The sequence below is a fragment of the Hemicordylus capensis genome, chromosome 3, assembly GCF_027244095.1.
Source record: "Hemicordylus capensis ecotype Gifberg chromosome 3, rHemCap1.1.pri, whole genome shotgun sequence".
Classification (NCBI taxonomy): domain Eukaryota; kingdom Metazoa; phylum Chordata; class Lepidosauria; order Squamata; family Cordylidae; genus Hemicordylus; species Hemicordylus capensis.
The window spans coordinates 286,697,203-286,714,284 of NC_069659.1; the positions used below are offsets into that span (position 1 = coordinate 286,697,203).

Below are 17,082 nucleotides of genomic sequence, written 5' to 3' on the forward strand. Positions count from 1 at the left end.
CCATACCTTCTCCAATCCAGCTGCCCTGCACCCACAGCACTGTACCTCTGTCCAGTTCTGCAGCCGCTTATTGAGTTCAAATATCCTGTAGTCAGTCTGGTTGCCATATGGTGTGTGCCTCCTGTCAAATCAACCACAGCAGCTGAATGAGGGAAGGAACGAGGCTCCTCCCTAGACAAGCACGCAGCATAATTCACCCAGGAAGATGAAGTGCGTAGAGTAGATTGGGCTCTGTTGTCCGCATTTTGCAGACAGGGGAGGGCTCCTCCAATGCCATTCAGTGAGCTAAGAGCCGAGCAGGGGTGTGAACAGTGCTTCCTGTAACAGGGGTTTCTAGATGTAGTTGACTACAAATCCCATCATCCCCAGCTGCATTGGCCTTTGGCTGGGGATTACACAAGTTGTAGTCAACAACATCCAGGAGTCGCTGTTACAGGGAACACTGGTCATGAATCCAAGTTTCCCCACACATGCATGTTGGACTCTCTAGCCACACAACTGCATGGGCTTTCCCAGGACGGGGGCTGAAGAGACAACGCACGAGGAACAGGTCCCCAGATTTTGTTGGAGCTTTGGCCACTGTGGCTGGGGACAATGGGAGTTGTAGCCCCACGTCTGGGGACCCAAGGTTGGGAACCCCTGCTCTAAGAACCCACTGTGGTTAGCACCGATACAATGAAGCTGCCAGGGTTAAGAGCGGGGAAGGAGGGTTCACCTTCCCTGCCCTGCAGACGATCCGAGGGGGTTCCCTGCATGGGCGGATCAGCAGCACAGACAAGCGGCGGCTCTCCTGCCGTCCACCCGTGCCCTACCTGGCAGCTCTGGGGGTCGGACAAAGGGAAGCAGTGCCGCTTCCCACCCCCAGAGCCCCAGTAATGCAACACGCAAGTGCATTCCTGGGGTACCCCTTCCCCGCTCTCCAAGTGTGTCCGCCAGACACACAATCAGAAAAACGGGGTTAGCAGAGTGCACACTCTGCTAACCTTGTTATGGGGGGGGGGGCGGGCATTTAAGTGGGCTTGCCATTGGGAGCTGCACAGCTCCCTTTGCAGCACATGACCACCCGAAACCGGGCTGGGCTCCCTTAGCCCGGTTCTGGCTGGTCGTGAGAATCACCTCAATGTGCCAGGAACAGAGCTGTCCCCCAATTAACCAACTCTTAGTTGGTCAAGGATATATGTTTTAGTCAATCTATTGTCTAAATCTGCATCAATGTAAAATAACTATTCCGAACAAATAACGTTTTTGATCATATACACGCAGTCCTAGAACAGGCATTCTCTCTTGTGCGTGGAAGAAGGGAGAATCTCTTTCAAGATGGCACCTTTGGTCAATTTTGTGTTGATTAATTGGACTGATTAATTTTTGCAACTCTACTCAGAAAGCGCTCACAATCAGAAGCCCAATGTTTGCTGTAGGAGACTATCACCCACTTCAGTTCTGGTACCCCAACATTTCATAAGTATTCTGAAACTCAAAGGGGCAGAGGATAGAGCGGCACAGACTTTCCTCTCAACTTTAAGCACCACTGCACTTTATTTTCTCCTGCCTCCCATGTACACTGGAGTTCCGATGCCAGGCAAAACAGGACATTGTGTGCACACACACACACGTTGCATACATGAATGTGCACAAAACAGACACCCTGAGTTTAAGGTTCTGTTGGGGTGTAGACAGAACAGAATGTTTTAAGTGATATGAACATATATTTGCTACCCTAAAAACAAATGCCTTGGAATACATCAAATACTTCCACCATGCTTAATATGTCAAGCCCATTTTTACTCTGTGTTAACACAGCTTGTCAGAAGAAAGAGCAATGAAGACTCTTACCCAATCCCTGGCTCCAGGTATGTTGGTGGATACATAGGAGTCGGTCTGTGGAGAAATAAAATTGATATAGGACATGTTAATGGTAGTCCCACCCAGATCCTTTCATTAAATACAGAGGGTGGACTAGGACCAGGGAGACCCGAGTTCAAATCCCCATTCAGCCATGATACTTGCTGGGTGACGCTGGGCCAGTCACTTCTCTCTCGGCCTAACCTACTTCACAGGGTTGTTATGAGGAGAAACCTAAGTATGTAGTACACCGCTCTGGGCTCCTTGGAGGAAGAGCAGGATATAATATGTAATAATAAATGTAATAATATTTTAGGATAGGCGGATATGCTCTTTCATGCTACAGCATCATAATCTCTTGGCCTCTTGAATTTCACGTTATCCTTAAACTCTTTCTCACTTTAATTCTTTCCACTATCTCTGTCCTTCACTTTCTTTCTTTCTCTTCCCTGCATTCTCAGTACACCTTACCGTAACAGACTCATAAAATCTTGTCTCATGTATTATTTCTCGTTTGTGTCCTCTGGCATGTGCTGCTTAATATACTTGGGATTTTCGTCTTCCCAGTAATCAACTGGCTCCTTGGTTGTTGTTTTTTAAAAGCACTTCCAACATTAATCTCTGCTCAGCATTTGACCAAGTTTTGATTTTCCTGTCCCTCTTATTTTCCTATCCCTCTTATAAGTGAGCCAGCGTGGTGTAGTGGTTAGAGTGCTGGACTAGGAACAGGGAGACCCGAGTTCAAATCCCCATTCAGCCATGATAATTGCTGGGTGACTCTGGGCCAGACACTTCTCTCTCAGCCTAACCTACTTCACAGGGTTGTTGTAAGGAGAAACTCAAGTATGTAGTACACTGCTCTGTGCTCCTTGGAGGAAGAGCAGGATATAAATGTTAAATAAATAAATAAATAAATAAATTTTAAGCAACAAAGGAACAGTGTCCTATCCACTTTACTCATTCATTTTAAAAAGTTATATTTACACCGAGTTTTTCAGACAGGATTGGCCCCCAAAGCAGGTTACAATTAGAATGTACTCAGAGGTTCAGTGATAATAGGAACATGTGGGCAGATATATGGCAGAGTCTTCTGGTCATTTATGTGTTACATTCCCAAGTCACACATGTACAACTGCTTTCCAGAGCCCAGCTTTTGTGCTAGAGTTGTTCTGCTGTGGAGCCAGGCACTGCAGAAACCTGCTCTGTCCCCGCAAACCCCAAAGCTCCTGCAGTAAAGAGAAATGTGTCCTAAGTCCTCACAGTATCTTCAGGCTCCCTCACCAATAAGTAGTAGAGCATCGACAGCCTGAGTAATCAGCCCATATTTTGGATAGCTAATGACGTGTCTATACCTACAAAGATTAGAATCGTTCAGACAATGGTCTTTCCCGTGACACTCTATGGATGCGAAAGCTGGACTTTGAAGAAGCAAGACAGAAAGAGTATTGATGCTTTTGAACTTTGATGCTGGAGAAGGATTTTGAGGATACCATGGACAGCCAGGAAAACAAACAAATGGATCATAGAACAAATCAATCCAGGATTTTCACTCGAGGCACAAATGACCAGGCTCAAACTATTATACTTTGGACACATTATGCGAAAACCCAGCTCCCTTGAGAAGTCCATAATGCTGGGAAAAGTTGAAGGAAAGAAGAAGAGGACAACCAGCAGCAAGGTGGATGGACTTGATGATGACAGCAATGAATGCACCACTGAGAGACCTAAAATGCCAAGTTCATCATCATGAACATCATCCTGACAGATCATCCTGGAGAGAATCTATCTATGTGGTCGCAAAGAATTGACACTGATTTGACAGCACTTAATCAATCAATCAATGGCCACAGAACCTGGTACATCTAGAACAGCCAATGAAACTCAGCTGCTGCAGAACCAGGATTGATGGCTCTAGCTAGAACTCTAGTCACAGGAGAGGGGCTATAAGGGGCCTGGCCCCCTTAACTTCTGCAATGGCTCTCTTAACTGCCACTTATAGAAGGCTATAGGAGGTGCCATGGTTTGGCTAGAATGGGGGGTGGAGTGGTTAGAGGAGCCTGTGGGTTTTATTACCATTTCTTCCACAACAACCCAAGCACTGCACTAGATCCAGAACAACTCAAGCACTGCTCTAGAAGCACTGCTCTCTAGAGGAGAGCTGATCCTGTGGTAGCAAGCATGACTTGTCCCCTTAGCTAAGCAGGGTCTGCCCTGGTTACATATGAATGGGAGACTTGATGTGTGAGCATTGTAAGATATTCCCCTCAGGGGATGGAGCCGCTTTGGGAAGAGCAGGAGGTTCCAAGTTCCCTCCATGGCTTCTCCAAGATAGGGCTAAGAGAGATCCTGCCTGCAACCTTGGAGAAGCCGCTGCCAGTCTGTGAAGACAATACTGAGCTAGATAGACCAATGGTCTGACGGGGTATATGGCAGCTCCCCATATTCCTAATAATTCCGAGACTATACACAAGGGAACACACTAGCAACTATATGAGAAATAAACAACTAAATGCTCTGACCAGCAAAAAACACCCACGCTCAGAGGAGAATATCCACTGTCTCTCTGTAGGATAATCCAAGAATGGCTCATGCAGAAACACAGGAGTGGGCTCGTCTGAGGCAGCTTTGTATGTTTCTCCAATTTGAATTTGGAAAAAGTTGTGTGTGCTTCAGCTATCAGAAGTTTGGAAAACATAGTTCTGGAGTCAGCAAAGGGCAAAAATCATGTTTAATTATTTTACTTACCTCTTGCCCACTGAAATAATTTCTATAATATGATTTCTGTTATTATTTTCTATATTTTATTTTGCACTTCTGTTATGTCCTAGGGCCGATATGGAAATAAAATGGAATTTGCACTAGTAACATGTTACGCTTCACTTACTGTCTCAATATGTGTGGCGGGGAGGAAAGGGGCTCTATCATTTTGCTTGCCAGATCTCAGTAATCATAATACCTTATGGATTTACCCCTTTGTCAAGCACCTTGTATGCAACCTCCTGAACTGGAGGGCTTATGGCTTCAGAGGACTTAGCCCAAAGAAGAATGGAGGAAAGAGGTTTGCAGTTAGGATGATTTTGTTGAGGATTACCCCACACTTGCATCAAGGAGCTTCTCACTTACCCCACATCTCGATCCAGCATAGTGCCCGGGTGGAAGGGGGGGAAGGCGTTGCCGTTTGGGGGCTCCTTTGGAGAGTACAGCTTGAATGACTTAGAGGAACAGCCTGTGGAAGAGAGAACAGAGGAGGAGGGCATCAATCAGGGAAGGTCACTCAGCCAGGAGCAGATTACAGCCAAGAATGATGCCAACGGAATTTAATGATGAATACTACAGTTGCTTAGGCACCACCCCCCACTACCACATCAACCCTTACGCAACTCCTTCCGGCAGCAAAATGCCAAATAAAAATCCTAAGTGATCATCCACTCAAACCAAAGACAAGACGAGCTACCAGCATCCTTGCAATTTGCATGGGGCAAATTATCCATGATCTTTGGACAAGCAGCTAAGCGACAGACTGCAGCTGCCACACTCCCACTGCTGCCACCATATTGCTGTGCTAGGTTTCCCAGGCCACAGAAACACAGCACAATGCGGCGGCAGCTGTACTTCTAAGTCTGTCTCCTAACCTTAAAGGGCCAGAAAGCAAAGAAATTCATGGTAAGAACCACCACAGCCTGCTGGGGTGCTTCCTCAGCAGTGTTCCTTCTAAGGCATGCACACATGTACGCGCTCCCAAGTTTTTTTTTTATGTTCACTCAGTTAATTTTAGATCCTGCTCAGGTTGAATCAGGAATGCCCCATTTCTAATACATGTACACACACACTGCCTGAATACTGCTGCCCAGAACAAAATTCATTCTGCACACAGATGAAAAAAATTAGCAAGAACACTGTTCCTCAGTAGCGAAAGCATAGTCAATTGCTACTACAGCTGCACATGTTTCTCCCTTCCGGGGTAAAGCTGCATAGAGGAGAGGGACAGCTGTTACAGTCCAGTGCTGTGCATTTTTAAGCCCAGGAAACAGAACACTATACTAGATGGTTTAAAAATATTTATTGATAGACTACTTTTCTCAAAATGATTATGGAAATAGATGATGGTGCCCTATTCTGAAAGAGCATGTGCGCTCTCTCACTCTCTCCTTCTCCCTCTACACACGCACACGCGCACACACACGCACACACACCAGCAACAGTTACTGGCAAGATGATATGTTGGGCTGAACAGGGGCACTTGCTCCCCCTTTGCTAAATACAAAGAACGACCATCTCAAACGTGCCTCCTTCCCCAGTCTGCACTTGGCAGGGTGCGAGGGTTTGTTTTGTTTTTCTTCCGACTTAACACTGCATAGGAGGGGCAGGAAAACTAGGAAGTGTATGACAGCAGGAAGCAGCCTATAGCGGATTACTGGGATGGGGTGAGTTGGTGACAATCACCTGGAAACTAGTTCCCAAGGATGGCCTCTATAATCAACAAGGTAGCAAAGCACTCAAAACAAGTGGTAGAAATAGAATAATTCAAAACAAAAAAGGAATCCCATGGCACCTTAGAGACTAAGTTATTGTGCCTTAAGAATCCATGAACATTGCCCACTTTGGCAGATGCATGACATTAACACCCCCCACCACACACAAAGTAGACAGAAAAATATATAGTAACAAAGTGAGGCTAAAAAGGACAGTACTAGGCACAGTAAAAATGAATGCAGAATTCAAAGGAATATAAATGATCTAGTCAGCATAGGTGTAGCCCAATCCTGATGAGTGTGGCCACTGGCAATGATAGGCTTAGCAAGCCTGTCATCAATATTTTTTCTGCAGCCAATTAGCCATCCCCATAATTTAAGACCAAGTTCCAAAATGTCAAATCTGCTACAGAATTCCAATATGGCAGCTTCACACTGGAGTCTTGTCTTTTTAAAAAACAAAAAACCCAAACTTATTTGTATTGAATATTTCAATCATAGAAAAATAACGCCACAAGAAAATGACAAACTAATCTGCATGGATTCTCCATGTGTAAAACTTACTTACAATATGGTGACATTACGATCTGCTACAGAACATCTCAGGAGACTGATGCTCCCTGGTTTCTGCATGTTACATTTTTAAGTACTTCATTTGTGTCCATTTGTTCACTTGTATGAACTAGTTTGACCTATGTAAATGGAAGGAGAACACTCTTGGCAGATGATGATGGCATGTATTAGTGATCTTCACTCTTTTTCAAGCAGGGGCCACTTTGGCAAAAAGCCTTCAATGTGAGAGCCATTTCCCACCGTGCTGACCTTTGCACAGTACTGTGCTTTTCTCAGGGCTGAGATGGCCCTTTAAGAGAGATGGAGCCCTCTCTTAAGAGCTCAAGGAGGAAAGCAGGGGGAGGGGGCTACACTTCCCAGCACTTCCAAGTTGGGCTTAATTCCCCTTAAAGGAGGCCCCTGCCACCGGACAAAGTGCAGTACTGCACGGTGGGTATGGTCATCTCTGCATGGTCCTAGGGGGACCGTGCAGAATATTCCGCTTTGGCCAAAGCTTCACACAGACCCATTAAACAATTAGTCGGGAAGCCGCATGTAGGGTCGATGGGGCCACCACTGGCCCCCGGGCTTTACACTGAAGAACACTGGCATATATCATGTTCAGAAGATGTGCAGTGAATGAGCCCTTGATGTCATTTGGTCCCGTGACAGTGTTGGTTGAGGGGGATAATGTTTGTTTGCATCTCTGATGGATGACCCATTGTTGGTGGCAAGTAGCTGGTTCAGACTGAAGGGCTCTTTAATCAGTGACGGCCCTACCACTCAAACACATTCTAGGAAGGGTTGCAGAGCCTCAGCGGTGCACTGGATATGTCTTAATAAAGACCTGCAAGTGACAAGTGGTGCTTTATTAAATTTTCTGCCGAGCTTGTCCTATAGTAGGTGACTCAGGGGTATCCATATGACTTTGTCAGTCTCCTTTTTCACTTCCCAGGTGAGAGTGGATTGTGTGGTTATGTGTGGATTGACAGTGGATTGTGTGGTATGCTCTGGATGATATCTGGAAGACTGCAGGTCTGTGTAGCAGCCAGTTGCCAGTGCAAGGTGGTGATGTTTATATGCCCATTGTCTAGTTGTACTGCAGTGTCCAGATAATGGACCTGCTGCATGGAGTGATCCAGACTTTATGTTAATGGAGGGGTGGAATCGATCTAAGTCCTGATGGAATGTCTCAAGGGCCTCCATGGGTCCAGAGGATGGTGAGGTCATCAATGAATCTCAAAACAGAGCAGGGGCGAGAGGGGGAATAAGAGCTGAGGAAGTACTTTTTAAAATCAGCCACAAATACTGTGGCATGCTGTGGAGATATACAGGTACCCAAAGCATTCTTGATGGGTTACAGCCTGTGTTGGTGCAGGATTGCTTGTGCACAGCATCACACCCATAGTTGCTAGAGTGACACTTTCTAGGAGATCATCTACAGAGTATAGTTTCCTTAGGAAGTCTGTGGTGGTGACACGGGATTTGAGGACACAGTCCCTATAAGATACTCCTGCTGTGAGAGCGCCAGAAACAATGGGGCACCCAGGAATACCTGGTTTGTGGATTTCAAGTAGCAGATAGAAACCTGCCTGAAGTTTGTCTGTATACACTTGTACTTACATGTTATAGGAAGTTTTTGCAGGAGACTGCATAGGTTTCTCTTAGTGTTCTTCAGTGTGTCCTAAAGATAGTGGCTCAGAGAAATACAGGAACATAGGAAGCTGCCTTATAGCATGTCAGGTCATTGGTCCATCCAGCTCAGTATTGTCTGCACTGATTGGCAGCAGCTCTCCAAGGTTTCAGAAAGGAGTCTCTCTCTGCTTTACCTGGAGAGGTCAGGGATTGAATATGGGAGGACCTTCTCCATGCAAAGCAGATGCTCTACCACTAAGCTATGGCTCCATCCGAAACATGATGTGCAAGAATCGTCTCTCAGCTTCCTGTATGTAGTCTGACTTGTTCATGATGCTCACAGCACCCACTTCTGCCAGCCCCTTTCACAAGGAAGTCAGAAATATATGTGGCACATGGACGGCATTTACATTCTGCATGGCTGAAGTGCTAAGGCATGCTGTGCTGCCTGCTGACAGTCTAAGCCTGAGCATGGAGAGAAGAGCTGGTCTTGTGGTAGCAAGCATGACTTGTCCCCTTAGCTAAGCAGGGTCCACCCTGGCTGCATGTGAATGGGAGACTAGAAGTGTGAGCACGGTAAGATATTCCCCTCAGGGGATGGAGCCACTCTGGGAAGAGCAGAAGGTTTCAAGTTCCCTCTCTGGCTTCTCCAAGATAGGGCTGAGATTCCTGCCTGCAACCTTGGAGAAGCCACTGCCAGTCTGTGTAGACAATACTGAGATAGATAGACCAGTGGTCTGACTCAGTACATGGCAGCTTCCTAGGTTCCCATGGTGACACAGGTACTCGGTGTCCAGTCTGAAAGGGGACAATCAAAGTATATGCCCAATCTTTCTTTCTGAAGCTGGATCCTATGCTCTAGGACAGGCCTGCACAACATAAAGCCCGGGAGCCGGATTTGGCCCTCAGGGACTATTTTACTGGCCCCCAGATATCCTGTAGCAACACAGGAGCTGGAAACGGCCTAACAGCGCCATCCTGGGCATGCTTTCTCAGAAATATGCTCCACGGTGTTCCCAGTGAGGCTTACTCCCATGTATGCATGCCTAGCATTGCAACCTGAAAGCAACAACAATTTAGGGAGAGGAGAGGACTTGGCATTTGTTTGGGGCTGGCATGCACTCCAGGGGCCCCACTGACTGAGCAGGGACAGGACCTTTTCTCTGGCCAGTTTCCTTGGTTGAAACTATGGGTGTATTGACAGGGGGAACAAATCTACAAATAACTAATAACATTTTTTAATTTTAGTGTAATGTGCTAAAAATTGTCCTCGGCCCCTGTACGCCAAGTTGTGGGTGGTTCCAGCCCACCAGGGCATTAGAGTTGTGCAGCCCTGTCCTAGTATAAGATACTCCTTTATACTAAGTGAGCTTCTTATGTCTAATCATCAGAAAAAACAATACAACTACCCCAATGAGATAAGTCCTCTTTCCCAGTGACAAAGAAGTGCCAGAGAGTCCCTCCTTGCTCTCTTTATTTTCCATTCCAGCATCTGCCCGAAGACAGCCTCAACAAAAAGATTGTTGTTGTTGTTTATTTTACATTTTATATCCCGCCCTTCCTCCAAGGAGCCTAGAGCGGTGTACTACATACTTGAGTTTCTCTTTCACAACAACCCTGTGAAGTAGGTTAGGCAGAGAGTGAAGTGACTGGTCCAGAGTCACCCAGCAAGTCTCATGGCTGAATGGGGATCTGAACTTGGGTCTCCCTAAGTCTTAGTCCAGCACTCTAACAACTACACCACGCTGGCTGCTGTTCCCAGCCTGCTGAATCGCTTTTGAACCTCTCCCCCACGGTTGGTGTGCATGAGTAAAAGACAAAAATGCCATTTTAAATGTTTGCTTTGAATTGCTGGCCATGCAGGAACAATAATAATACAATAACATTTCAGCCTTCTTGAGCTGACTGTGTCACCTGTGAACAGATGCATTCTACCCAAAGCCTATTTTTAGTCCTTTCCACACCCTTTCCCCTCCATAGAGTTGTACACACTGAGCAATTGCTTCTTTTTTATTTTTAACATTTCCCCCACACTCAGAAGAGCCTGGGGAAACCTTGACAGTTTCACCTCTGCTGCGATTACTCATCCACCCATTTTTCTCACTGCCACTGATGCTGTTGCTCGGGGTGGGGTGGGGGTGTCCTTCAAAAGGTGCATGTATGCACCGGAGAGCGGGTGGGGAGGGGGAACAATGCAGGAAGCAGCTCATCCAAGCTGAGTCACGGGCTCAGTGACCCAGCATCCAGGGTAAGCACGGGTGGGGTGGGAGTGGGGAGTGTTTCACTCCCCCCCCCTCACACTACCTGCAAGAGGTCCGGTGACATTTAAAACAGGAAAAACATCATGTGTAAATGGCAGTAATGTGTAATAACTGACGAAGCGGTAAATTCCAGAACGCAATCAAAGTGCTGTGAAATGCAAGCATGATTTCAGCAAGTATCTCTCCAGCCAACCAGCAAGTGGGAGTAGAGGGCTCTGTTGGCTACTTCATCAATCTCCTCTGCCACCTCATTGCGTTCTACTGACAGACATACTGGGGAGGAGGCCGTCACTCAGTGGAAAAGCATCTGTAGGCTTGCATGCACGAGGTCCCAGGTTCACTCCCTGGCATCTCTAAGTAGGGCTGGGAGAAACTCCTGTCTGAAGCCTTGGAGAGCCGCTGCCAGCCAGCGTAGACAATGCTGAGCTAGATGGACCAATGGTCTGACTCGGTAGACGGCACCTTCCTATGTTCCCCACTGCCCCAGCCCTATGACAGAGTTACAGTCCATTTTCTTCCCTCTTCCTTTGGCCCCCTTCTTTGAATCAGAAGATCAAGGTCTCATTTCCTCAGAAGAAGAATCACCAATGCAGCAGCAGCAACCCCTGCTGTGCAGGAAAAACCAGTTCCACCCAGGCAGGTGCCGTTGTGTCTGAGTGAAACACCTCCCCATCCCCACCCCACTCTGGCCCCAAGTACTTAATTCAAGCTGGGAACTTTCTCCTAAGTGTCATAGACACACCATCACATGCATCAGCGGGGAACACGTGAGATTTGAGAGCCCTCTGCCCAGTCAAGTAGCAAAAGCCTGAAAATACCAGATGAAATATAAGAGAGCCAAGAAGTGGGAAGTTACCTACAATATGCAAAAATGTCAACAATTTTCAAAGGTATTCGGGGCTCTTTAACGTAGCCGAAAATTTGTGCTACCACACAACTGCTCCTTCCCCCACATTCACAAGGGCAGAAGAGTCACCAAGGAATTGTCTGTACTAGACATGTCTGGGGTTCATGCTGCCATAGGAAGCTGCCTTATACGGAGTCAGACATGGGCTCATGGGTCAGTATTATCTACACTAGGACTGCACAACTTTGGACCTCCAGCTGGTTGGACCACAACTCCCATAATCCCCAGGCACAGTGGCCAATAGTCAGGGACAATGGGAGTTGTAGTCCAACAGCAGCTGGAGGGCTGAAGTTGTGAAGCCCTGCTCTCCAGGGTTGCAGGCAGGAGGCTTCCCCAGCCCTACCTGGACATGCCAGAGATTGTGCCTGGGACCTTCCGCATGCATGCCCCACTATCACAAATTGTACGGCTTAGATGGCTTTCTCCACACAGCAGGTTGCTACTCTGGGAAAAGGTGCTCAAACGGAAGTCAGTTACGTTTCTATCCCAGCCTTCTTCCAAGGAGATCACAGTGGTGCCAAAAGGTTCTTCCTCCCCCCAACTACATTATCCTGACAACAACTCTGTGATTAGGCTGAGAGATAGCGACTGGCCCAAGTCACCCAATGAGCTGGATGGCTGCGTGGCGATTCAACCCTGGGTCTCCTAATCCAACACTCTTATATCACCCTAGCTCAAGAAGCAACTTGCCACAGAACTAACGGCCACATGTGTACAGGATACCCTGGTGATAGCTGTTTCAGTTTCGCTTCTCTAGGGGGATGCACATATCCCAACTATGCGTTCACTGGAAGACAATGCACACTGGCCCCATCCACTGACACTTGTGTATTCCGTGTTCATCTGAAAGGGACCTAGGAGCAGACAGCAATATGTATACAGGGCTCCTCCACACGACTGGGACGACCACAGAACACTGTATACACCTCTCACACAAATGCGGAGCACACGGATGGTTGGTGGGGGGAACAGAGCCAATGTGCATCACACACACCCTCCACGTGTTCACTAAACATGTGGGGTCACATAAACAGAAGTCCTACTCAGACATTATGCTAGAGGTGCATTCAGGTGCCTTGACACATGTACACGTTTTTATGTGAATGACTGTATGTGCCTTCATTTGAGAAGTAAACCTGAAAGGCAGGGTACAGCTGTACATGCATTTGTGTGAGTAGCTATAGGTATGTGTGTACAGACCTGTATGTGCACATAGAGCATCTCTCTATCTTGGCCATGACACGGGAATAAGGCTACACGCACTTGTGCCTTCCCCTTCTGCCTCCCTCCATGGAGGGCAAATTGTACAGGGCTGCTAGGTGCAGCACAGACTGGCAGTTCCTTCAGCACCCTAAGCTTCTGGATGCAAGAAGAGACAAAGCACAGGACCAGTCAAAAAACAACATGTGCTTTGATAAAGATATGTTGCACAAGTGGGCAATTCTCATTTTGCATCTATTTAAAATCAGCTGCCACAGGAATACATGCAATGGCTCCGTTATTCTCTCTCTCTCTCGAGGAGGAGGAGGATGCAGCAACCCAATTTTCAGGATCTGTTTCCCTACCATGCACGTTTGACCTATACGCCATCTGGCTAGCAGCATTTGGAAGAGAATCCTGCTGCAGCCCAAAGTAGCTGGGGTGGGAAGTTATCCTCCAAATCATTTCCATTCAGCCTGCCACCCTTATAAATCCCTCTGCCCACTGTGCCCCGCCCAGCAGACCCCCTCATTCCAATCCCACCGTTCTCCAGCAGATCTCAGCGCTTCGTGCACAGGAAGGGAGAGCATGAAAGACCCTCTGGGTGACCTTTCCGTTGCTGTGGTGATGGAGAAATCACCGAGGCAACCGCCCTGCTCCTCCCCTCCCAGCATCCCCTGACAGGCACCATCTGCTGCTGGGTGAGTAACGTAGATTGCCAGGCTGGCTGCAAACCTAACTTGGTCCAGCTTGACCAAGAGGAACACTCAGCCTGACTCTTCTGGACTTTCAGAATCTCCACTTGCCATCCCCAAAGATCCCTCCCTCTCTAGCAAGTGGACCAACAATCCTGAAACGTCCAAGCCTCCCGGTAGCCAAATGAATCTGCTTGCCCAAATGGCCTCTTCCAGGCTCTCTAGTAAGGAAGGCAGCTGCAAGCCAGGCCAGGACACAGCGTGACATCATCTACGTGAGGCTGTAGCCAGAGTAGTGCAGAGGAAACCTTTAAGGAGGAGGTATTTTAAACAGGACCAGCCCAGAAACTATCTCCATGGTTTTAAAGCCTTATGCAGGGAGAGGATTTCTGGCAGCAGCCGCACAACGCAAGTCAGAGATCACAGGATCAAGGTCCTAAGGGGATGTCTAAAGACCCCTTGGACTAGGATAGCTTAATATCTAAACCATCCCTGACAGGGATTCATGTAGCATATTTTATCATATTTCTCCAGCCTCCCTTGGAAACCCACTGCTTTGTTTGCTTCTTCTCCAAGGCAGAAGTTTGAGCCAGACATTTAAATTGCTTTCCTGTAACACAAACACACTGAATGCAACAAGAAAGGCAAGGCACGGGAGAAGAGTTCCCTTCCCTAGTTATCCTTCACAACAACCGGCAACACACTTCAGCACACTATATCCCTCCATGGAAGAATGACTAGGTAAAGCCCTCTTTGGGGCAGGGCTAACAATAAGTATATGGTGCTACCCAAACACTTGGTGCTTTACAAGGAATGAGGGAACAGAAGAAGAAGAAGGGGATATTATGACAGAAGATATGACAGAACAAGGAGGGAAGATGAACTCCCTAGATACCCTATCCTGAAATCTGCAGATGGCACTGGTAACAATTTGAAAGGACTTCTCACAGCCCCATAGCTTAGTTACAATGCAGCTGGGGGCATTACCCTCCATAGCAAGAACATCAACATTGCCTTGCTGGGTCAGATCAAAGTCCTTTTAACCCAGCATTCTGTTTCCAATAGCAGCCAGCCAGCCATCTCTGGAAGCAGACAAGCAGGGCATAAAGAGGATAGCCCCATCCACTGGTTGTCCTCAGAGGTATACACCACCCGTATCATGGCTAACAGCTGTTGACAGACTTATCTCCCATGAACTTGTTTCAACCCTTTTTAAAGCCAATGGCTTTTTCAAAGCTAGTGGCTGTCGTCATATCTTGTGGTAGTGAATTCTGTAAGTTAATTATGTGCTGCATGCAGAAATGCCTTTCTTTGGCTGGCTCAGCAACCAGCTTCCAAGGCAACTCCAAAATAGGAGTCTTCGTGCTGGTTTAAAGTTGAGCCTTTGAGTCGGTATCGACTCTTGGCGACCACAGAGCCCTGTGGTTTTCTTTGGTAGAATAGGGGGGGAGGGGGTTACCATTGCCTCCTCCCACACAGTGTGAGAAGATGCCTTTCAGCACCTTCCTATATCGCTGCTGCCCAATATAAGCGTTTCCCATATTCAGGGAAACATACCAGCAGGGATTTGAACCAGCAGCCTCTTGCTCACTAGGCAAGTCAATTCCCCACTGCACCATTAGGTGGCTTTCGTGCTGGTTTAGGCCAAGCTAAAACAAATTGATTGATGAGTCTAGGTACTTGCTTCAAAGTTTGCTCATCCACTGCACATTTGGTGCTTCTCAATTTGCTTAGAGCCATTTAATACAGGGGTGCTCAAATGTGGGTTCCCAGATGGGCCAAAAACCATTGTGGTGGTGGATTATGGGAGTTCTAGTCCAACAAGTTTGAGAACCCCCAAGTTAATACATTGCAGCTGTCATACGGCTGCCCCTGAAAAACACTTCCCCACAGCAGGGCTTGTGTAATGTTCAATGTACCACACAGAATCATAATTTGTGTGTATGACTTGATACACTATATAAGATACATTTATATACAGTATCAAAATTAGTTATTATTCAGAAATCTCATCACATGAACATACTGATTGATGTATTTATTTGCATTACACATGTAGATATTGACTGCAGTCTGCTAAATCAATTGTTATTTATCATACTACTAGAGGGCCTGGGTGCAGAGCATCTGTGCCCCTAGTTGTCCCTTTTTTCTCTTCCCTCCTTCCCCCCTCGTTCTCGGCCCCCACCGCTTTCTCTCCCCCTCCCCAGCCACCGTCACGTTCTCTCCTCCCCCCCACCCCCAATCACCATCACTTTCTCCACCCCACCCCCCAGCTGCCACTTTCCCTCCCCCTCCCGGCAACTTGCTCATGAACTCTTGCGAGAGCTGCCACGCATAGGATTAACCACAGGTACATCTTAAGTGGTGCAGTGGGGAAATGCTTGATTAACAAGCAGAAGGTTGCTGGTTCGAATCTCCGCTGGTATGTTTCCCAACACCTATATCGGGCAGCAGTGATATAGGAAGATGCTGAAAGGCATCATCTCACACTGCGTGGGAGGAGGCAATGGTAAACTCCTCCTGTATTCTACCAAAGAAAACCACAGGGCTCTGTGGGCGCCAGGAGTCGAAATAGACTTGACGGCACACTTTACCTCTACATCTTAGTGAATTATACAGGTAGATAGATAGATAGATTACAGACTCATTTGTTTTTTTAGTATGCCTTTTGATTAACGTTTTAGTTTATTGTTTCACTCTTGATTTTTTGAGACCTCCTCCTCCTTTTGTGTTGGTACCACACAAAATAGCGCTATCCTATTTATATTCCAGCACCAGCAGCCTAGAAACTGGGAAGGTGCTACCAGTCCCAGGGTGACCTACCTTTCCACTTAACTGGAGCCTTCATATGCCAAAGAGCCAGGACATATTTTAGGAAGTGGTGGGAGGAGTAACAATGTGGGGGGTGGAGAGATGCCGACCAGCTGACGTAGGCTTCCCTCCCAGTGCACAGAGAGGTAGAATGGGATGAAGGGCTTCTACCAGCTTCACAACATACTCTTTTTGTTTTACTGCTACATTAAAACTTTTTGGCATACCAGTTGTATATAGTTTTTAATGAACCAGGCCCTAAGACTTTACGCATTCTACTCAGTCCGATTAAGACTGCGGTTTGTGTGGGCTACCCACACCTATTTAAGCAATCATCTTTATGGCTGAGAGTTTGAGTGGCTTCCCCTCTCCCTTTTCCTCTTTCTCCATAGGTCTCTCTTCTGCTTGCCAGGATACTCCTAGTTACCACAGCACTACCCACAGTGGGTTCAATCTCACCATCAACAACCTACCACAGTCCAGACTGCACAAAGCTTACAGATTTGCCTACTTTCCTTAACTTGCTCAACTGTACTCCAGACACAAGGTATTGGTTTATTACACTGAAATTTGGCTCTTGAACTTGGGAGTTTGGGGACTCCCTGCTCACTAACTGCAAACGGCTCAAATGCTTGTTTCTTTAGTTCACGTGCTTGCATGGCCCAGATTGCAAGTGACAGTCAAGACTCGGATCCTGAGGGAGT

At 47.1% G+C, this 17,082-nt stretch overlaps 1 protein-coding gene across 8 annotated transcripts in view; it reads right to left on the reverse strand.

Annotated features, from left to right (window-relative positions):
* The window catches only part of LDB1 (LIM domain binding 1), a 92,064-nt gene that overhangs the window by 10,703 nt on the left and 64,279 nt on the right, over positions 1-17,082 (reverse strand). For 6 of the 8 annotated variants that reach the window (XM_053309888.1, XM_053309887.1, XM_053309892.1 and 3 more), the window contains exons 2-4: positions 4,966-5,068; positions 1,834-1,878; positions 7-121 (exon numbers count right to left, since the gene is read on the reverse strand). In XM_053309888.1, the coding sequence (XP_053165863.1) occupies positions 7-121; positions 1,834-1,878; positions 4,966-5,068 (263 nt within the window). The remainder of the gene's footprint in view (positions 1-6; positions 122-1,833; positions 1,879-4,965; positions 5,069-17,082) is intronic. The other 2 variants (XM_053309891.1, XM_053309890.1) reach the window with 1 other exon arrangement.